Source organism: Platalea leucorodia (genome assembly GCF_965183815.1).
Source record: "Platalea leucorodia genome assembly, chromosome: 2".
NCBI lineage: Eukaryota > Metazoa > Chordata > Aves > Pelecaniformes > Threskiornithidae > Platalea > Platalea leucorodia.
The window spans coordinates 1320316-1342817 of record NC_138824.1 but is presented as its reverse complement, the minus strand read 5'-3'; the positions used below and the strand labels follow the sequence as shown (position 1 = coordinate 1342817).

The 22502-nt window shown below is 51.6% G+C and overlaps 1 protein-coding gene across 1 annotated transcript in view; it reads right to left on the bottom strand.

The window, feature by feature from the left end:
* The window catches only part of SLCO2B1 (solute carrier organic anion transporter family member 2B1), a 60831-nt gene extending 39799 nt beyond the window's left edge, over positions 1 to 21032 (bottom strand). Inside the window, exons 1-2 of the mRNA XM_082337846.1 lie at positions 20951 to 21032; positions 7067 to 7170 (exon numbers count right to left, since the gene is read on the bottom strand). Of these exons, the coding sequence (XP_082193972.1) occupies positions 7067 to 7147 (81 nt within the window). The 5' untranslated portion in view covers positions 7148 to 7170; positions 20951 to 21032. The remainder of the gene's footprint in view (positions 1 to 7066; positions 7171 to 20950) is intronic.
* Between the last annotated feature and the right edge of the window lie 1470 nt (positions 21033 to 22502).

The window sequence follows — 22502 nt, the reverse complement described above, 5'->3', positions numbered from 1 at the left end:
CCAAGGGGATTGCAGCAGCTTAAGGAAACCAGAGGCAGAGGACAGGGGGCCTGGGTAACGCCAGGGGCTGGTGGGGTGGTTAAAGAGAGCCCAGAAGAGCCCTCAGATATGCACCGTGTCCCACCGAGGCAGCCGGGGCGGCGAAAGAGCTGCAAAGGCATCTGACCACAGTGCAAACAGCAAGATGAAACGAAGGGAAGGAAATCCCCACGGACTGCCTGGCAGAGCTTCCTAAGATCAAGCTATCGATAGCAGTTTTTAATTAAACATTTCAATCTTTTTTCTTCAACACATGCCTTTTTGAAAATGACTGCTGACAACCAAACACATTAAAGGGCCAACATCTAACATTTCTGGACCATGTGTGTTGAAAGAGCAAAGACCAAGAGATTTACAAAAACTTGGATACCCAGATGGGAACTGCACTAGTTGCTGCACAGAGGTTTTTAGACACAAGTCAGAACCCCAGAGCAAGCAGGGGAACATTTAGAAAGTCAAAATCACGATGGAAATAGTTCAGAAGGAAGAAATAAACAGGAATGTGAAGACCATTGCTTGCATTTTCTCCAACGTCTGCAGCGATTGTAAGTCAACTAGTTCTAGGGAAACGTCACAGAAAAACTCAGCTTTTTGCAGGATCTGCCAGGCTTTCTGTGTTTCCCACTTCGCCACGATGGTGATTTACTTTCCTTAAGGTAGCAAAGTGGGAGGTCTTGCAATTAAAGCTCTGCAAGGCCAAGTCTCCTTCTTGCTCCTCAGGGAGTCATTGCGGGCAACCACCCTAACCACGGGGCATATTTAGGCTGGGGAATATTTTAATGAGTGAGAAATAGAGAGCTGGTAATTGCTAGCCTGTGATTTCCAGTTTGCCCCGTTGTAGCTGTGATGATGGTGGTGGGTGGTCGAGCCCCAGCAGTGTGTCTATCACAGGGCTCCTCTGGGACCTCCCATGATATTTGGTGCAGGGATGACCACAGGCAGACTCAGCTGCCACCCTGTGCCTTTCTCAGCTGGATCTGGGAGACAGCCCATGCCACAGGGCAGGCAGATCCTCTGCATCATCTTTCTGTGCCATCTAGTTACTTTTCCCAAGGACTTGAGGCTGGGGTCCCTCCACACCTAGACTGGGTCTGATGGGGAGCAGAAGATCAGAAGGTGACCTGAGTCTGCAGACACCAGCCTTTTCCCAAGACCCAGGCCCCGACAGCAGGTTGCAGTCATGGAAAGACAGGAGCAGCCCCAGAGCTGGATGCTCCCAAAAGCATCCCCAAGCCCAGCTGTCTGGCACCTCTTTCCCATTATGGGCCAAGCCACGCTCACATCCTTTCCCCTCTACATCAGTAGATTTAAAACAACTCAGAGAATCCAAACAAGCACTTGTGTAGGCTGAGGAGGAAGGAAGGGAGAGTTTTTTAATGGTCTTTTTTTAATAAACCTCTGTGAAGCATGATTATAAGAACCTGCTCAGGCTCTGTGTTGAGATAATACCGAATATCACAGTAGACCAGGGACAGAAGGTGCTTGGTACTGATGCACCCCTGCCAAAAACAACCCCCTTGCAGTGCCAGGGTGTAGAGCAACCTTCCTCCTCCAGAGATGTGCCACCGCCACTTCCCACCACCAGTGAGGCATGGACAGCGCCCGAGACATCTTCCTAGTGCCCCAGAGGGAAGAGCAGCATCCCTGCCAGGTCTTCACCCACAGGCAACGACATCCCAACCCAATGTCTACACCCTTCACAACCAGCACTGGGATGAGTACGTCTCCGCTCTACCACACATTGAACGAGGAGCTTCTCTGCAATCGTGCACTCTCGGAGGAACTCACTGCTTCTCTGCTTTTCTCTGTATTTTTGAATACATTTTTGCAGGCTTTGCTCTACTAAGCCTTGCATTGCGTCAGCGAGGTATTGCTGCTCCCACTTCGCACATGTAAGAGAACAGAGAGATGTACTCAATCCCAAGCAGCCAATAAATTGCAGAACCGGGGATTAAACAGCAATATCTCCTCTGTCAGTGGTCTGGAAAAAAACTTCTTACACAGCTTCCACTGTGTTTCTAGTGTTGATCATGCAGTTTGGCAACAAATCCTCCATGTAAGGGCTCTGAAAACTGCACACACAGTCTTGCTCCAGTTGTCACAGGGAAGTCCCTATCACGCTGTTTCCATGTGTTTGGGAGACTTTTGCTCCTATTTTAAGAAAGGGTTTTGTGCCTTAGCACGTGACAAAATCCCGTGCACTGGGCTGTGTTTACAGAGAGGAGAAAACGGGTTTGGGAGGAATCAGCTTGTTCCGGTTTGATCAAAATCAGTTCCGTGTAATTGGGCACAAGTCCCTACCTCTGCACAGAACCACTTGTAATAAAGACTTGGGGCAGGGACAGCTCTAGTTTGTTCTTGAAGTAAAGCACAGAGCAGAAAACATCAAGGGCTGAAGCTCGCACAGAGGGTGAATGTCCTCAGCCAGATCCTTGACAGCCTTAGGAAGTGGGCACGTGCCCGCCATCCCTTGAGGAGGGGTGTTGGATCCACAGCCGTGTCTGCAAACGAACCTGGAAGCCACCTCTGAGGCATGAAGGTCGTTGTGCATGTCCTCAAGGTGCAGGATGGCAACGGGCAGGGTCTGGCAGGGATGGGAAACACGCGGCTGTGGGACCATGGCATCCCCCTGGGGCCACTCACCTTCCCACGCCTGTCCCTACCGAGAGGGGTTTCACCAACCTTGCCGCTGGCACAATGCCTCAAAACACGTGCACCTCAGACAACCCAGCAGTGATTGCATTAGCAACCACAATCTTCAAATGTCCAAGTGGCCTTTCAGGTCTTCCAGATATCCCAGTTTTATTGGCCAAAACCTCTTTACATTGACTACAACAGATCACGCTATGGACTATGCTTTACTGCCCAGCAAGCCATTGCTCTCCGTCTGCTGCTTCTTCATCTGCAGGTGAACTGCTGCTGTAACACACACATAGCCTTTCCAAAAAAGTTTCTCCTTCTGTAGCAGCCTCCATCAGAGGATCCCAAACTCTTTCTCCATGTCTTTGCATAAGCAGCTCTTCAGCAGAACTGCTCTTCCCAACTCATGTGTCCGGCGTGGGATGCAAAACGCTCCTTGAAGCCAAGAAAAGATATTTCACTTCACTGGAAGCAGCAGCAGACCTGATTCAATCTGCTCTGATGGACTGCAGGAATTCATACCAGGTATCTTAAAGGCTCATTAGCGCTAGGAGCATTCCCCAGAAGGACAATTTTGAGTTATGCTTCTCAGTTGCCTTTTGACACGTGGCAACTAGTTTTCGTGTCACGCTCTCTCTCTGTAGAGATATATATATAAAAATTGCAATGCTGTGACTTTTGGTCCTTCAGCCACTTCAAACGCATAAACCACATTGTGCAATGATTTTGTGTTTCTGCAAGAATCATTCAAACCCTGGACTTGAAGTTATGTTTTCTGAGCAAGTCATTTAGAAACCGGACAGGGTGACCTAACTTCTTGAAAGCAAAAAAAACCAAACAAAACCCCCAAAAAAAGAGATCTAGGGAAAACATCCTGTACTGAGTATAGTTGCGTGCTTGGTGACATGCATGGTCAGGTCAGCTCTGCCTTTGGGGTAAAAACAAGTCTTTCAGAAGTTTAATTTGAAACATGGAATTGGAAAAGAGGATTTGCTCTCCTTGGCTGTGGGCTGCAGGCAGGATAACGCCTGGCAATGCCAGGCTAATGCCTGGCAACGGCTTCAGCGAGTTTGGTCCCAGCCTGCTGCGATTGCAGTCATCCCTGCAGCCTCCTGCAACGCTGCTCTGACCTGGAGGGATCAGTCAGGGTTTCTCTGCTGAGCCTTCCCAGCAGAAATTCAGCAGTAGGGCGTACATCAGGAGCAGAAATGGTCTCCACCAAAATCCCTCACTTTCTGCCCTTCTCAGGGTGGGCTCCGGGGACCCTTCAGAAAGCAGCAGACCCTACCAACCACGGGCAGTTGCAGAGCTGCCCGTTGCCCTGCCCAGGTCTGGCCTGCAATATTCTCCATGAAGAGTTTCCTCTACATCTACCTTCACAGACACCTTCGCTCAGCGAAACACATGTTGATTCTGCTCACAGACCCGAGCTGACTTTGCACCTCAGCGGCTTTAATCTTTGAAGTTTCAAACCCCTTTAAAATTTCTCCGCAAGGAAAAATCAAAGGGATTTTATTTTTAAAGATAACCTTGCTGACATGTAAAAAAACCCTAGAGCTGAATGGACTGAAAAGAGGATTGGGGGAGAAACCTCAGGACTGTATGGCACCGAGCTCTCCCCTCTCCTGTGCCTCCAGCCTCTGGTGACTTCTGAGCTCATTTCCCCTCTGCCACCAGGGATGAGGGTGATTAAATTACCAGCATTTGTAAAAAAAAAACAAACCCAAACCTAAAATCTTCCCCACAAAAGTGACAGAGAAATCTTAAACCTTTAACGCTGGCTGTCATCTTTTGCTCTACAACCTAGTGAGACTCTCTAATGAGTCGGATAATTGTCTTCCAGCTACTCTGAAAGTATCATTAAATCGGTGATAGTGCTGCCACTATTGATAAGGTGCAAACGATTCAACCAAAGGAGAATGAACCAGCCCCTGGTTCTGCAAAGAGCTCCAGTGCTTAAAGGGGAGCTACAAAGCAGATGGAGACTCCCTTTTTACAAGGAGTCCCATGGTGAGGACAAGGGGTAACGGGTACAAGTTACTCCCAGGGAGATTCCGATGGGACACGAGAGGTGAATTTTTCACCATGAGAACAGTCAATCATGGGAATAATCTCCCCAGGGAAGGGGTTGGCTCTGCTACGCTGAACACATTTAAGACTCAGCTGGACCTGGAGCTGGGCCACCTCATCTAGACTGTGCTCTTGCCTAGAAAGGTTGGACCAGATGATCCTTGAGGTCCCTTCCAACCTGGTATTCTATGATTCTATGACTCCATGATTCAAACGCTCAGGTGGAGAGGACCTGAGGTTGCACTGAGTCCAGCAGGACACTTAGAGCATTGCCTTGCCATAAGACTTTGAAGAAGCAAGGTTTATGTGACTGGCTCTGGTTTACGTTAAAATTGAATGAAAAGACAACAGAGAGAGAATGAGGAATCTGATCTCCCAACTTACCAAGCCACTACCAACTCTCCTAAGTAAATGAAACCATCATTTCCCGCATGTCCTTGCAGTGACATGTTAAGAAAAGCTCATGTGAAATCATGTATGTGCATACCGCATGTGTACAAAGAAAATCCCCAAACCTGTGGCTGCATAATAACAGAAAAAGCATTTTCCACCTTGTTCTCCGTTTATTCACCCAGCAGTTTTTGATCTGCTCCCACATCATACCACCTTGGGCTCCCCCAGACCCCTGTGTCTCCAGCTGCCACTTCGCCGTAGCCTATTCCCATAGCAAAACGCTCCGTACCTGTCATCTGTTTGTTTAAACACGAGCATCTTGAATGTTGGTGCTCACAAGCCAAACGACATGCTCCACTGAACATAGCGATTGTCATCCAGCTAGACCAACAGTTGGCTTAGCTTTAGTTTCCTGCTTCCTTGTGATGTGTAAGAAAAGAGCATAAAATTTCCAAAATGTCCTTTTTGTAGAAAAGAAGATGGAAATATCAACTTGATTCTGATGCAAGCTGAGAACTCGCTTTTTCCAACAATACCGTGGTCAGCATTGACTATTACTTCCACTTTGCAGATGCTTGTCTTATCTGAATGTTTACACCTTTTTTCTTTTAAGTGTTGCTACACTTGTCCAGTAATATCTTGTAGCGGACCAGCAGTGTTGTGATCATAATCGTTACATGGGATTTTTTAAAAATGCCATTAGCACTATACAGAGAGAAAAGGATTCCTCACCACCTCCATGAGCCAAGGATCACGGGTCCTCCTCTGCAAACAACAACTGGCTCTGCAAACATCTTTGCAAATAATGAGCTGAGGAGCCCCTCTGGTGCCAACACAGCCATGGGCAGGAGGTGAGAGGCCATGAATATCTGCAGGCAAGCTCAGGATCAGCGTGCTAACCCCACACAGCTAGCACTGGCCCCACTACCAGAAGATCTCAGCTTCTAGTGCATGCAGCCTCATGCATCTTCCCAGCTTTGAGAAAGGGACAAAAGGGGACCTTCACCCTGGGTTCCCCATGGCTCAGCAGTTTGGGTGCTCCAGGAAAGAGGAGACGTGGCTTCACACCCGTGTTGGCAAGTTGAGCCGGTCCGCTGCCTTCCCTGGGCAACCCTCTGACCATCAGACTGCTGTGCAGAAGTGACCACGACCTCCTGCCATCCCCACCACAACCAACTTCTGGGGCTTCTCCAAAGGGCTTAATGAAGTCCACTCATCTGGTTGCCTGCGCTGGACCTGGCAGAGCTCTTGGGTGGAGGTATGGAGGAACCATCTCCCTGCATGCCCCCAGATACCCAACAGCAAAACAAGAGGAGCTGGGTGAACTTACACCAGGGTCAGGCGGCATTGCAGGGCGGGTGGCCTGAATCATTGCTTAGGAGATATAATGAATAAATTCAAGCAAGGGCAGGGTTTAAGCCAGCTAGATGCCATTCCTTGCCTAAATGGGGGCTAATACCCAAAGCTTTGCAGGCTGCTCTGTGCCGAGCTCCAAGAGCAAGCACCGATTCCCCCTTTCCTCCACCTTTGCTGTCCCCATTACAAGCATGCATTTATCATGGATATCATACAAAAAATATTTTCATGAAGACTGAGGCTCATAGCTGCTTTAAGATCTGGGATTTGTTTCTCTTGAAGGTTTGCTTTGGGCTCTGGGACTTTCACTGACAGAAGTTTAATACCGCAGAAGCTGAAAGTTAAACTTGCATTGCAACATCGCTGTCCCACAGCTTGCTTTTGGACGGATCCGGCTGCACAGCCAATGGCACTTCTGCTGTACGGAGCACCTGGAGTGTTTTCCAAATACGTTTTGTAACCAGAAATTCCATCAATGCCTTCTGCAGAAAGCTAAACTCCTCTTTACCAGGCAGGTAATCCAAGGGGGGGGGTGGGCATGGGGGTATAGAAAGCAGGGGGTATTTACCTTGATACTGAGAAATGGGTTCCTGCAGAATGCTTTCCGGGACTGATCCAGGTAGCTGCTCTTTGTAGCGGTACTCGTCATTCTGTCAGGTCTGCTTTATCCGCCTGCCAAAATAAATCATTCAGCACAATGCTACATTCATCTGCCTGAATTCGCCTTGCTCAGCACAGCAAAATCCTGTCGTGCTTTGCAACACCCACACAGCAAGCGCAGGGTCAACATAAGCAATTATTAATTATTCCTGGTTTTCATTTTCTTTTAGCGCTTCGCTTCTGCAAAGCAAAAAAGCAGCATGCAAAACACCAACACGCTCATCACCAGGGTACATGAGGGGTTAAAAAATATCAATCATTTCACTTCAAAGCAGTGCTGGGCCAGGATCTTGGTATTTCTAAATCCCAGCCATGCCAGAGCATAACTGGGGCCAATGCTCTTCAACATAATCAAGGCAATATTGTTTAAACATTATCTGGGTGAGTACTGTTTAACTGCTATCCTTATCAATGACCTGGGTGATGGGGCAGAGTGCACCCTCCACCAGTTGGCAGGAGATGCAAGACCGGGAGCAGCGACTGACACGGCCGACAGCTGTGCTGCCATCCAGAGGGACCTCAACTGACCGGAGAACCTCATGAAGTTCAACCAGGAGAAGTGCACAGTCCTGCTGCTGGGGAGGAACAACCCCAGTCACCAGCACAGGCTGGGGTCCAACCAGCTCTGCAGAGAAGGACCTTGGGTTGAACACGAGCCAGCAATGCTCCCGCACGGCAAGGAAAGCCAGCTGGGCTGCGTTAGGAGGAGTGGTGACACGATCTCCAGAGTTCCCTTCCAACCTCAGCCATCCTGTGGTCCTGTAATAATCATTTCAGTACCCCTAGGAGGAAGGAGGGCAATCTCTACTGTCCCCAACTATGGGACTCTGATTGCTCTGATCGACGCCTTCATATCCTTGAAACACACAGGACATCTTGGCTTCTTCTTGTCTGGTATCAACCACACACCTAGATCGACCATCCCAATTAGTAAATGGATCTCTAGACCTCCCCTAATCCCACTCTGAACTCCAGCCACAAGGAGCATCCTAGGGTCCTCCTATGGTGGCTGGGGCAGGCTCTGGTCTCCACTGTGCTGGTGTGAATCTCCTTGAGCCTTATTTTCCTCCCCGTGGTAGTGCAGCTCCACAAACCCCAGAGCAACTCCTCTGATTTGGTTGGATACGGCTGAGGCCAGGATCCAGCCTCCGTGTTATGGATTGCACTATGTCAAGCTGTCTTAGCTTTCTAGGTACGTTTGCAGTAGACATTACACAGCGACGCTGTAGTCGAAGGTCAATGCTACGGAGTGAGAAAAATACCCACAGCGTGGAAGAGATAGGAAAAGGGGTTGGAAGGAAAAACCCAGCTGGGAATTAGCTCAGCTCTTGAACGGTGTTGGAGCAGTCTTGGGCCAAGTGTGAGGGATCTGCCCAGACATGAAGATCCCACCAAGGTGAGGCCAAGCTCACCAGCTGCAGCTGAGGTCACATTTGCTGCTAAATGTCCTCATGGGATGTAACTGGTTTCAGCTCCCCATCACACAGGGCTGATGGATGCACCAGGGCAAGGTGTGCAGAAGTGTGTGCATGAGGTCAAGCAGCTTTGGAGACGCTGGCTGGCCAAATTGCCTTCCCAAGAGCAGGCTATATACAACCTAAATGCCTAAATGAGGGTGGGTTTTGGGGAGTCCCCTATGGGCTCAGAGGCAGGAGGCACAGACAGCTCCCGCCTGCAGGAGGGGAGTTCAGCAAGCCCTTCTCCATCCCTCCATATGCTCCGATGGATTAAAGCCCTCCTTTCCTGCCTCTCATTTTCACCCGCGGTGTTTTTACATCTCCCCTGGAAGAATCCTTCCCCGCTTGCTTTCTGCCTCCCAACCACCACCTAAATTTAACCACGCAAAGAAATGTAAATCTGCGGGCAGCCACCGTCCCCTTCCCTGCACCGCTGACCTCCTTCCCTTCGGATCTGCACTCCCTCCTCCCTGGCTGCCCCGGTGGAGTGAATGATGTGCGGCAGGACGATGTCTTTGTTGGGTTTTTTGTACCCAGACTTCCTGCGCAGGAAGCGGTATTGTTTGGAGGCACGTTAAACCCATTAGGCTTTAGCTTGTTGTGCAGTACACTCTAATAGATGTTTCCATCTCAGCGGCATCTGCAAGCTCCACAGCAAATGAGGTGAAAGGCTTTACATTATTATTTTGCGTAATTCTATTTTCCCCATGATGAGATGCAAAGGAGCAAGTACCGTAGCCTCAAACAAATTAACAAATGTACGGGTTGATGTAAATTCGAGCAAGAGGAGACTGTCTCAACTGTGGCATTTATACAACCCTTAAGTGCACGGCACAGGAGAGGTAAATTCAAGAGGGGGACCTGCATACCGCTGCGTTACAAGCTCCATGGCATCCTCTGCAAAAAGCAATTGCTGCCCTCGGCCCCATTTCAAGAGACGAGATATTGCTACAACAAAATACAGGATGGGATCAATAAAGTAAATTCGTTCGTAAATTAAAGCATCCATGAAAAGCTCCCCTGAACCTCTGGAGGGTTAAGCAGTGCAGGAGCAAAAGCACCTGCCTGTCTCCGGACCACGGCATCCAATATTGCCTGCCTCTGGGAGCAGCGCTGTGATTAATTATTTACAGCTACCGACTTTGCTGCTGGAGCCTCTTGAAAGCCCAGGGGCTACACAGGGGAAAGAAAAAGGGTGCCAAGGTAGCAAGGGAGGAAACCAAAAGGAGTCTGAGCCCAGATTTGCAGGGACGGGCATGTTCATGGAGCTGGTACCCGCTGTAGGCTTAATGCCCTTCTTTCCCTTGTTAACTGCATTAATGCCTTTGCTAGCCCTCCTCACCAAAGACACGCTCGAGCAGACCTGCAAACAACAAATCCTGTGGTCTCTAGGAGTATTTGGTCTCCCTGCCCATCCTTTCCAGGCCTTCCTTTAGATGTGTGCATCCTTTAACCCTTCAGGGTGTCCACGAAGCTGCTACATCTGGCAATAGTCCAACCTCTTCCCTAATCAGCTTTCATAGTCTTCTTGGTAGAAGAAAATGATAGAAAGCACCAGTTGAAACGTTTTCACTAATCCCTGCCCAAACAGGGTGTAAAAGCCCCTCGCCCTTTGCTGTGCACCACAATCACCCCAAATTTCCCACACCGCCACGGAGGAACTCGGTTCTTCTTTCTCCGGGGGAGTCCCTTGCATTAAGGATGACCTGCATCATCTGTCAGCAGCTGGTGGCCAAGGATGCACAGCCAAGTCCGACTCCATCCCACCATGCACCCCTTCATCTCGCCATCGGCACGGTTCCCTACTTCCATTTCAGTATTACCTGAGCGTGCGCAGTGCCTGCGAAAGAGGGAGGTGGGTGAGCCACCGAGAGACCCGAGGGGAAACACTCAGCAGGGATCTGAAATGCTGCAAAGGTTGCCAGCCGTTAAAAAGGAGAATAACCGATTGCATTTGGATACTGTTCATCCACAACGCTTCTTTAAGAAAAAAATGAAACAGAAAGGTACTTTGATCCAGCACAAAGGACAATGAGCAGACCAAATAAAAAGGCAGATAAGACTTAACTGATAAAAAAAAAAAAAATTGCATGAAGATAACAGCATGCTAAGGTCAGTCTGGTTCTTGTTTCCTTCGACTGGATCGAGCCCATTGCGCTCAGCCCAGCTCTCCCATAACACATCGTATCTCCTCTGGGGATGGCTCTTGCTTGGCAAGAGCCGCATTTTTCTCCTAGTGGACGGACGTCTCCGGATGGAAAGGAAGATTATTTTCGATTAATGCAATTTCTCCTGGGTAAGGTCAAGAGGTGTCACTGAATTTGTTTCTCTGCGGAAGGAGGCAGAACTGGTGCTGCAGGATTGGTGCTGCAGGCTGGGTACGGCAGGGGAAGGAGGCAGAAAGGAAGGATGAGATAGCAAATACCAGCAGATGTACCTGCATCAGAGTAAGGAGAGAGGAAAGCAAAAAGACCAAAACCCAATGGGACTGGCATGGGGGGGACGTGCCTGGCGCGGGTCTGCAGCCCTCAGCTCCCTGACGGCCCAAGGGAGCAGCCCGGGAAGAGGACACACGGTGGGAATTGCTACTCCTGCCTTGCTCCCAGCATCCCCGCGCGTTCACCGTGGTACCCGTGGAGCACACAGGGGCCACGCCAGTGCAATGGCAAAAGGTGAGAAATAGTCAATCCCCGAGCGCCAGCCCTTGATTTCAGAGAGCCTGACCCAAGCCCGCTCCCAGACCAGCCCTGCAGGACCAGGACCAACAGCACCCCGCTCCCGACCTCAGCTCCGGAGCAAGCTGCTTCCCATGTTTGCGCCTCAGTTTCCCCAAGAACAAGCCAGGGAACAGATACCACTTGCCCCTATAAAGTGTTTGGGGAAGAGTGGATAAACTGGGACAGGCAAAGGCCGTGGGTTGCAACAGCGGGGGCTGACTTAGCACAGCGGGCGCCATTCCCCAGCCACGCCGGGGAGGAAAGGGTGCTGCAAAGACCCTTGCTTGCTCCTCCCCGCACCTTCTGCAGGCTGCACCCCGCTGTGACCGCGAAGGAATTTTGTCCTAAACAATAAAGCACGAGCTGAGATGTTGCTGGACGAGCTTGGACTTCCTAACAACTTCCACAGCATCCCTGCAGCCAAGCATCTGCTCCATGTCAAACCTCCTCCTCCAGCTCAAAACCGCACGTGGAGGGTGTCAGACCAACATAACAGCGGAGGTTTTAAGTAAAACACTGTGTTTGCTTCTCAGGGTGCCAGGACGGGGGCAGCTTCGGTGCCTCTCACAGCTGCAGGAGGTGAGTAAGCTCCTTCCCAGAAAAGCGTTTTTGCAAGACCTTTTTGCAAGCAGTGACACCGCGTCTGCAGCATCGCAAGGAAGGAACTAACCCTGGCTCTGCGAGACCAGGCTCTTGCAGACACCATGAATGCAGCACGCCAGCACCGTTTATAAACACAAGACCGAAATGACCATCCCACCTATCTTAATTAGCCATCCGAGAGCAATTAGGCTGTGTTTGCACAACATACCACGATCATACAATGTGTTTAATGAACGTCGGAGGCTGCTGTTTGCGAGCTGGGGAATGCTGTCTAAAGGTCTGGGGTGGCTGAAGAACGGGGCTCCGGCCACAGGCAAATCCCTGCCTGCAGGAGTGAGGGCAGAGGTTGCCCCGAGCTCGGCAGCATCCCCGCTCCTTCCCGAGCTCCCTCCAGCCAGCCCCAGAGACGTTGCTTCTGCATGTTGGTCTATTGGTGCTGGCGATGGGACATCGCTGCAAAGCTGGAGTAGATGCCACTGCTTGACTTCAGTCCTCTGCTCCTGGTGAGACACTCATCAGGACCACGCGGCCGCTGGAAGCCTGCTTGGAGAGCTGATGGCCTCTTGCTGACCAAGGGGGATGAGCTTGCCCCATACATGGATGGGAAGGGATGTCTGAGAAACATAACGGTGGGGCAAGGAGTGATGGCAAAGGAATTTTTCTCCCTGAACACCTCCCGATGGAGATGCGTTAGCAGTGGGGGTCTCCTCCTCCTGAGATAGTCTTCACCATGGATGGCAAGCAGAGACATCTGCTCCCCATCACACCCCCGCATCTCACTAGCTCACAGAGCAGCCCGGTGCTGCAGTTCTGCTCTGAGAAACCCCTCTGAGCATCTTCATCCAAACGCTTCGTTATTCGTCCTCCTTTCCCCTCCTCGACCACGAGGAGCGAAGCCCCACGGCGAAGCAGCTGCTGCAGCCCACCCCAGTGTTTCTGCACCGCTCTCTTGGGCGCAGCTACACCCATCAGCTCCGACACGGCCGTGCTCATTCACACACATCAGAGGGGAGAGGTACCTCAGCCCAGCGAGATATTTATGATGCCAAACGCTGCTCTGTTGGAGCTCTCAGTGGTGTGTTTCACCTTTTCTCCCCCAAATCACAGGAACGTGAAATTCATTTGCTAGGGAGAACCAGCCCCCGCGAGGCTGGTGTTGGGTGGGATGCAGGGCGACAGGCAGAAGTGGCAGGATCCGTGACCGCAAGCGGTGTCACTGACCCCGGCACAAAGCCCTTTAAAGCCAGCGCTGCACCCTGATGAAGCAGAAAATTGCTTCTTTATACACCTGCAAGTAAACTCTCAAGCAAAATTGCTTCTCCCCTAAAACCCAGAGGGATTTTCCATGCTCAACAGCGGTGTTTAGGAGTCTAGCTTGGTGCACGGGTGGCCGGGTTTCACCAAGGGTGACCTCTGGGAGACCACATTTTCGGTGTAGGGACTCAGTGGAGCAGCTCATGCAGCAGGACCCCAACCAGCAGCTACCAAGCACCCGCAGGATTTACTCATTTACTCCAGGGAAGGTGATGGATGGACGGTTGTTCAGAGAGCAAAGGTGCCTGATGCTGCAGGTCCATCAGCTGATATTATTCCTTTAGTTACGCATGAAGGATTTGTCCTCAGAGCCCCATTTTCTCCACATTTTTGGCCTGGGTCACAGCATCTCTCGGGAAGGCAGAGCCTGGCTCGACAAGCCCCGGGTGCTGTGGGTACAGGGAGCTGAGCTTGGACGTTGCCAGCAGGCCAGTCCCACACCAACTGATGCCATCAGGCTACGATGAAAGATTGCCATTAATTACAGCCTTGCTTGCCTGACGTCACCGCTCCCAGGAGCCAGCGACCTGCAAAGTGGCAAAGCAGGGGGCTACAATCTGGGGAATAACCCCCATACGTACAGAGCTTGGCCAGGTGATCCCATAAACATTTGCAGCACAGATTAAGCTGCTCCACTTGTCCCCAGGCTGTCCTTTCTTTGATACCAGGGCAACAGAAGTACCCCAAAACCTCCCAGTTTCTCTGGGACTTGCACAATGGTCCCGACCGCGATAGCAGGGGACCGGGCTCGGTGGCACCAGACTCCTGTCCCATTCCCGAGGACATAAATCTATCACAACGCCTTTATTAATAGCAGCGCAGCTCCTGTTAGCTGAACAAGGAAAAGCACGCGCTGGGCTCAGCAGAGCTTGAGTAAATAACGGCGAATCTAACACAGCAAATTAAATCCCAGCAGGGGAGACAAAATGCCAGCAAATATCCCGTAATCTGTCTTCCTTCTGCTGTATTTCTAGATAATTTACATTCACCGGTGGTAAAACTGGAATAGCATCAGTGTGTGTATTTATTAGCGTGCCTGTGTTAAATGGAAAGCCGGCTTGGAAAATGTGGGTGCAAAGATGCTTTATAATCCAATGTATACACATCATTCCCTCCCTGGAAAAAGACGGAGGGATAAAATGGATGTGTAGATGTGCCCGAAAGCTGTTTCCATCTTGCACCAACTGGCAAAAAGAAAGTGAAAATGAGATCAGCCCAGCTCAGTGACTTTTTATAATGAGGAATGCGTCAGAGCTGACACATCCTAGAAACCCCACACGAAGCTAAGCAAAAGGTAATCTGTTACTGAGAAATTAAAAGATTAGAAGAAAGAGAAAAACTGGTGTTGAAACCCATGAAACGCAACCACGGGCGGTGAGGAAGAGGCACCAGCCCTGCTCCGGTACGGGGCAGGACCGGCTGCTCTCCGGAGGTCCCTGCCAGCCCCGACCCCCTCTGACTTGGGAATGGTGAAGCCCTCCTCCCCATTTTTGTGATGAGGTCTCACAGACCTCCCTCCCCTCCTCAGCAGGCCCTGCCAGATGCTGGAGCCCTGCTTGGAGAGGTCCTCACCTGCTCCAGCACTGGAAGATGTGGTGAAGGGGTTGGAGCCCACCTGGCGGTACCGAAACAGAGATGGGAGCTCTCACGCCATCCCCCATGGAGATGAGGCACTGCAAAAGGGTCATGTGGAGGAGCTGGAGCTGTGGGTGCCGTCATGAAGCTGTGGGGTTCACCTGACCCTACATCTGCACTGGGGACATCTGCCCCTGAGCCACCTCCTGGACTACGCTTGCATCCAACAGAGAGACCATCACAGCCCAACCCAACCCAACCCAACATGGCCACTGCCAGTCACACCCTCAAGGTCTATTTGTTAATGGCAAAGGCAGCAACATATCCAGCCTGGGGACACAGTGCAAAGTCCAGCAGCCTGATGTCAGGTGAGATCAGCTGCAGTCGCACTCCTTCCCTGGGGGAACACATGGGAGGATGAAAGGGAGAGGGTCTCCCCACTGCAAAAAAAGGGGTTGCTTTTCCGTGGTCGTTTCTGAGAGAGAATGCAGCTTTTCTGTAGCCCTGCAGATCAAGGCCAGCAGAGCCATAAACATGGCATGGGGCTGTCCCCATGTGTTGGATGACCTTCGTGGTGGCGATTACCATCATCATGCATCCTTGGGAAGAAGCCAGCATCCATCTCAAGGGCTGAGGTGGCCTCGCCTGCAAGAGGGGAAAGCACCCAAGAGCAATAGTGGCTCGGAGCGCAGAGGGAACGGGTGAGGGAGGTGTTGCGGCTGAGATTCCCAATCTCAGCAAGCTGCATAAGCAGCAAGGCTGGGAATTGCATAATAACGTGAATCATTTGCACGGTTTCATTTTCAAAGGCTGCCCAGGGCTCCGGAGCCGTGGGGGTCTGGTGCCTCCAGAGACCCTCTGCTCTCCGTCTCACTCCTGCTGCTTCCCAAGCTCTCGCGGGACGCATCCCACTCCGTGCAACAGCAACGTCTCGTGAAACCTTGGCGCAGCCCCTGCCCTTGTTTCTCCCCGTGTGAACTACGGGTTTGTTTGTGCTGGCAGATGTGCTGTGGGGAAATGCGCTTCAGCTCAAGGACGTGTAGGACGTTTGCCAGACCGGGAGCTCACGGCTTTGCAAGTTTTACTCCTTCTCTATAAGATTTTAGGCAGTATGTTGAATAAAAGGTTAGCCCTGTCCTTTGGACCGTGCCAGATGCTGAGCATACTCTCCTACGGGGGGCGAACCAGATGTGTGTACTACAGAAAAGTGATGTCTTGTATCCTCGGTGGGGATTTTCTATTTTAGCACCACCTCCTGCGTGTTTGGCAGGGAAATTCTCCCTGCTTCAAGCAGCTCAAAACCTCAGGATAGGAGTTAAAATGATGAATTAAGTATGAAAAGCCCTTTCCCCAGCGGGGACCTGCCTTTCCGTAGGCTGCAGACACGGTGCTCGAGTCTATGGAGAAACATCTGCCAAGGGAAGTCTGAAGGAAGGTGATCCCAAACCAGAGTTTTTCTAATTTGGGGTTTTATACACTGTAAATACCTTCCTGATAATTTTTTTCCTCCATACTTTACTGATGCTTGGACAGGAGCGAAGACTGAGAAAAAGACGGGGTTTTTGCTGAGCATTTCCAAAGAGCTGTGACTTTGTAGTGCTGTTTGCAAGGAGCAGCTGGAGGAAACGTATGAAAGCAAGAAAAAGGCAGCAGCCAGAGGGGCTCCAGAGCTTGACGGATGCAAACACGCTCCGACGAGAAAATCTAACTTTTCAAAGGGGAAGCTATTGCAAAATGAAAAGCAGGAGACGCTGCAAAAGCCTCGTGCCTTGTACACGCAGCCTGAATCAAAGTCCCAATAGCTTCCTGGAGCACAGTCTTTCTGGAGCAATCCAGACGTTGTTTGCTATAGATTATCTATAACAAAAAAAAAAAAAAAAAAAAGCAACTGGATTTTCCATCCGCACACACGGTCTGCCCAGGACCATGGACCTGATCCCCCAAGCTGATGCTGAGTATTGCGCGAGGAGCACCCACACACCAATACACTTGCTTCCTACCCATTTATTTCCATGGGACATTCGAGGGTGGCTCTCTTCTCCCTCCAGACTAATCCATAGATTAGCAGTCAAAGCATCCCCAAGTTTTGGGGGGAGACCAGTAAGATTTGCTTCACTGGGAGCTGTGAACGATGCCGGCCCACACGCAGGAGGACTTGATGGGAGGGCAGGTGCAGAGAAAAGCTGCTACGATGAACGGGGAACTGAGAGTAGAGCTTAGGAGAAGTGAAAAACTTCCTTAGCCAGCAAAAGAGAGGCAGAGGGGAGCTGTTTATAAAAACCCAGGAGGAAACACTGAGGGTGGAGGAGAGCTGGTGACATTATGGGGCAACGCTGGGACAAGGAGCAAGCGCTGGAGCAAGCCCCAGCCCAGCGCAGCCGTCGGGGGCTGGAGCTGGCACGGGAAAGGGAAGAAATGCCGATATTTTGGGCAGCAGGGGGAATTAATTCATGTCACAACTAAATGTCATTCTTCCATTATTTAATATTAATGGACTGCAGAAAGTCGTCTTTATTATGGAGGGTTATTGCTTCTTTTCTTTTTGCTGCCAGGTTTTTTTACACCCTTTGGAAGAAGCATCTCCTGCTGACCCCGAGAGCAGGTACAGGCCGGCACGCTCAGACGGATCAAGGAAGCCCAGTGAAAAAGGAGATTATTTTCTGGAAGTCCCCAGACCTGCAGCTGGAGCCACATCTGGCCCCGGCTGAGCTGCCTGTCTGCAGCCCGGCACCTGGCCGGCGGCAAGCCCTCTCCTGCATCCCGTTGAGCAATCTTGTCCCGGGGCTTCTCCAGCCAGCCACCCACTATCGATCTCTCCCAGAGGGTGTTGCAGAGCCTTGCAGTATTGGAATCATGTTTCAGGCCAGAAATTCCCCTCATTGCTCTTGCTGCTTTGCAGCATCTTACACCTCTGTCTCCATTACTTTTGAAAATTGACATTTTCAAAGCCAGGTCCCAAGATGGGTCATAAGGCTCCCAAGCCATCCCTCAAGTCCACATTTAGCAAGGTAATGGCTCAAGACACCAAGAATTTAATCCATGGGATGGCTTAAGCCAGGGCACCTGCAGCAGGTTCAGGATCAAGCTGGGATGTGCTGCCAAGCTGCAGCGAGAGCAGCATGGTGCAGACCAGCACCCCCAGGGAGACACTGGGACCAAACTGGGAGCCAGGAACCAGAGAGAAAGGGGGGTTGGGATCTATTTTTGACCAGACCAGGATCCCTGGAGACTCCTGGGCTGCTGCAGGGGAGGCAGCAGACCAAGGAGCCCAGCAAGACTGAATGTCTGGGTTACGAGTGCTCAAGTGAGCCAGGACGAAGCATTTCAGAGCCTGGAAATGCCACCCACGCCCAGCAGCATGTCTGGCAAAGGCAAGAAAACTGGAAGTGTAGGAGGGAAAATGAATAGAAATGAGAGCACATTGCAAAATATCCAAATAATAAATAAGAAGGAGGAGGACTGGGAGTCAGGAAGGCTCTCACAGCCAGCCTGATGCCAGTGGTTCCCCCAACAGCCCTTCAGAAGCTTTATGAGTGAATTTTCTAATGCTCCTTTCTAATGCTTTTCACCTTTCTGGCATCTTCCACCTGAGCACAAGGCACCAGAGACCAGCGCAGGGCAGGGAGTGGAAAAAAATACAGTCATGAAATTTCTGCAAATAGCTGATAAAAGGCCCTTTGGAGCAGATCGATACGGCTTGGACCACTGGTGAGAAATCAGATCCTGATGGAAGCTTGGATAAAGGATGCTCCATTGCCCGCTGGAGCTGTACCAGCAACCGTGGGCGAGCTGCACTGCACTGCCTCAAGCGGATGCTGTAGGAGGTTATCATATACAGCTGGTAGGGTGAAACACAGGCATGAATTTTGATAAGCTCCTGAAGCAGCTCAGCTCTGGCCTGTTTGTATGGCTGGGTGTCCTTGGTTCTGCTCATAACCAGCCCTAAGTGTCTCTCTTTTTTGCCTCATTTGCCCTTGTTCTTTGATTTACTCCAACGTCCTTGACCAGTGTTTTCCTGGACCTGGAGCACTAAGAGCAGCAGTGAAGAGCTCCGAACATGCTCGGGTTGGACATGAAGCAGCAGAACCTGATAGCACCATGCTCCAGGGATCCCACCCATTTCCCAGTGCACTGCAGGGCTTCCAGCTGGAGAAAGCCCCTGGCACGGCTGCAAACCCATGCACGCTGTGAAAAGGTGCCTCAGAAGTGTCCAGGTGAGACAGGAGGGAGGGAGGGATGTGCCCTCTGACACAGCAATTGCCCCAAAACACCAGAGATACAGGAGATGCAGTGTGCATCCCTACACGCACCTTGCAGAGAGCCTTGGGCATAACGTGCCTCTCACACGAAGAGAAACCTGCTCGGGAACTGCAGTTACAGGCTTTCCAGCCTCTGCAGGTGGACATAAAGCATCCTTGAGCAACCCTGAGTCTGTGTCCTGAGGTCTCCCCGAATCATAGAATCATAAAATCACAGAATCACAGAATCGCTAAGGTTGGAAAAGACCTCTGAGATCATTGAGTCCAACCATTAACCTAACTGCCAGGTCCACCTCTAAACCCCGTCCCTAAGCACCACATCCACACGTGTTTTGAAGACTTCCAGGGACTGTGATTGCACCACGTCCCTGGGCAGTCTGTTCCAATGCCTAAATAACCCTCTGCTCCCTCTCCCTACAACCTGGATGCAGTGCCCAGGATGGGGCAGCCTTGCCCCTGGCCAACCAGATCCACAGGGGCTGGAAGCAGAGGGGTGCAACAGCCCCAGCCCAGGGTGGGACATCTCCCCCCCTCCATGTCCCAGCACAGCCATCCCCGTTGTCCCCATGCCCACCAGGCACACAACAGCTGAAACCTGACGGCATCATCGAATTGGGCTGGAAAGGAGCTTAAAGATCACCTGGTTCCAACCCTCTGCCACGGGCAGAGACACCTTCCACTAGACCAGGTTGCTCAGAGCCCCATCCAACCTGGCCTTGAACCCCTCCAGGGCAGTAAGCGTGGCCAACGCATGATCAGCTGGGCTGTGCGAAGCGCAGCACCTTCTTCCAGCCTTTAACCTCTCCTTTAACTGTTAAAAGTCAGGGTTTACAGGGAAGAGAGGCTGGTCCCACAGCTGACTCCCAGGAGGCTAAGCCCACCTCCGAGGCTTTCAGCATTGGCCAAGGGACACGCCAGCTCCACCATTTGCAAGACGCAGGAGAAACCAAGAAGCCTGCTTCACCTTTTCCAGCTGGGGAAAACTCAGCAGGACGCTGGCAGGAGCAGGCAGAAAGAGCAGCTCGGCCCCGAACACAGGGCTTGTCCCCAGGCTGAGCCCACACCTCTCCTGAGCAGCCAACGCACCTAAATAAAAGGGACGCAACCCATCACCCTGGTCCTGGGCTGTTTGCATCTTCACCCACAGCCTGCAGAGCTGTGGAAAGGCTTCTCCCCCCGGCGTCAACCCTCTCCTGCTCCCTGCCACCAATTTTCCCAGAGCCGGGAGGTCACATCAGCTTTTTCTAACCAACACGGTGATCCTGCTTTGAATCGGTTCCTCTCCCAAGCAATGCACTGCTGGAGAAGCTTGGGTCTGGCCCGGGTCCCCGTGTGGCACCGACACTGTGCCAGCCCAGGCACGGTCAGGTCCACACCTGCCTGGCATCCTCCCCCCCAGCCCGCCAAGACCCGGGGTGAGAAGAGGCATTCCCATAAAAGAAGAAGCAAAACTGTAAGAGAAACCAACCATGGCAGCCTCAGGGGCTGGGAAAACTCCCTGCAAAGGGAGAAATAAGTGGAGCTGCCTTATTGGAAAAAAATATTCAAATAAATAAGCGCAAACAGAGTGGAAGCGACAAAATACATGTGCAGAAAGCCGGCATGGAGCAGGCGTGCAGAACATTTGTAATTGCTCCTTTTTCCCCCCCCCCCCTTTAGCTTTTAAGCTGCTGGAAATATCCAGCTCCTGAGCCAAATGGGTTCACCGAGTCTTGCAAAACAACACGGGGAAAAGCAGCGTGAGAAACTTCACCTCTCCCCAACCCTGAACCCGTCCTGCAGATCGCAGGCAGACCCCGAGCGGGCTCAGGACCAAAGCCACCCTCGGCATCGGGATGGTGCAACGGGCAGCTGCTGCCGTACTCACAATTTCAGGACTCTCCCGATCCCAATCCCACTGCGCCGGGAGCAAAAGTTTCCCTCTGTCAGCGGCTGCTGGGGCCATTCAGTACTTTTACTTCCCAGCCTGGAGGTGGGGATGGGTGTGTGGAGGTGGGGCTTAGGCTGCAATTTCAAAAGCTGGAGCACGTTTTAACCAAAACTTTTGCAATCTGTTTCAATGGGAGGGTTCTTTTTTTTTTCCTTCTGAAGTTGCAATCCAAAAATGACAGAGCTGCCCATGCGGTTTGCTGATACAGGGCTTTGCAAACTGCTTATGCTGTCCCAGTCCGAACTGGTCTTTGCTTTCACTCCGTCTTCTGGCTCCCGTCCCATCTCCCCTCCACGAAAGGGTCCCATCCCTCCCGGGCTTTTTGCTGACATTCATTTTCTTATTCCAATTTATTGCATTTATTTCTTTAACTTTCAAAGCTGTGGTGTTAGCCTGGGATTTGTGATGGGGAGTGTTTGTTTATATAACCCTGGGTTATTTATTTTTCAGTAACTCTCCCCGTCGCTTTTTTGCACTAAGGCATTTCCAGATAAGAACCAGAGGAGTTAACAAACCGGCAGGCCTAGTTAACTCCGTCAAAGGGAAGCTGAGATTTCTCCCTTTGGGATTCTTCTGGTGCCTTTGTGTGTTTGGGTTGCAGGCAGGGGACGGCTGCAGGCAGGCATCGGGGATCTTCTCTCCTTGCTTGAACCCAGCGATTCGCTGCCTGGCTGCCGGCACGGCTCCTTCCCAGCCCCACCAACCTTTGCTGTGTGTTCCTCCTCCTCACCCCTGGTTGTTGGGTTTGCTCCATCTGCTGTCGGCTTGGCCGGGGACGGTGACCCGTGTGTGCCGGCAGTGCCACGGATGGATCTGGCCCCGGCCCCGGCCACCTCCGTGCTGCAGGGAGATGAGGGAGATGAGCTGCTCCCGGCACTCAGACACCACGAACAGGGACGTGGGGTGAAAGCAGACGGAGCTACCAATTTGTTCTGGAAATGCATCGGCAAAGAAAAAACTCGGTTGTCCCTTTTGCGTGAGCAGGGGTGTGGAGGTGGGCGTGCAACCTGACGGTCCCGGGGATCTGCCGCCGAGCACCGCCAGCCAGGCGGGGCAAGATGGGGTTTAGCTCGTCACAGCTGGGGAGAGACCCACGCTCTTCGGGTGGAGGCAGGAGGACGTAGTGCGAGGATGCGGTCCCCAGCGGGAGCTGGCTGGAGGGGCTGTGTTTAACCCGTGGGCTTGGAAATACATCCAAGCACCCAGGGGAGGACGCTCACCTTACCCACTTTGGGAGCTCGATCCACCCCAGGAGGTTCTTCTCAGTCACCTCTGCTGAAGGCGGTGATGGAAACATCACCAAACACTGCTGGAGATATTGCAGGTGCTCCGGAGAGCAGCGTAAACTGCCTCTCTCAAAGCAGGTCCCTGGATGTCCATCCCCCAGACCTCCAGCCCCGCTGGCCTTTTGCAGCTTCAAAAATCAGCAGTCCCACAGTTTACTGTGAAACCTGGCTCTCCCCGCTCATCCTAACGCTGCTCATACATT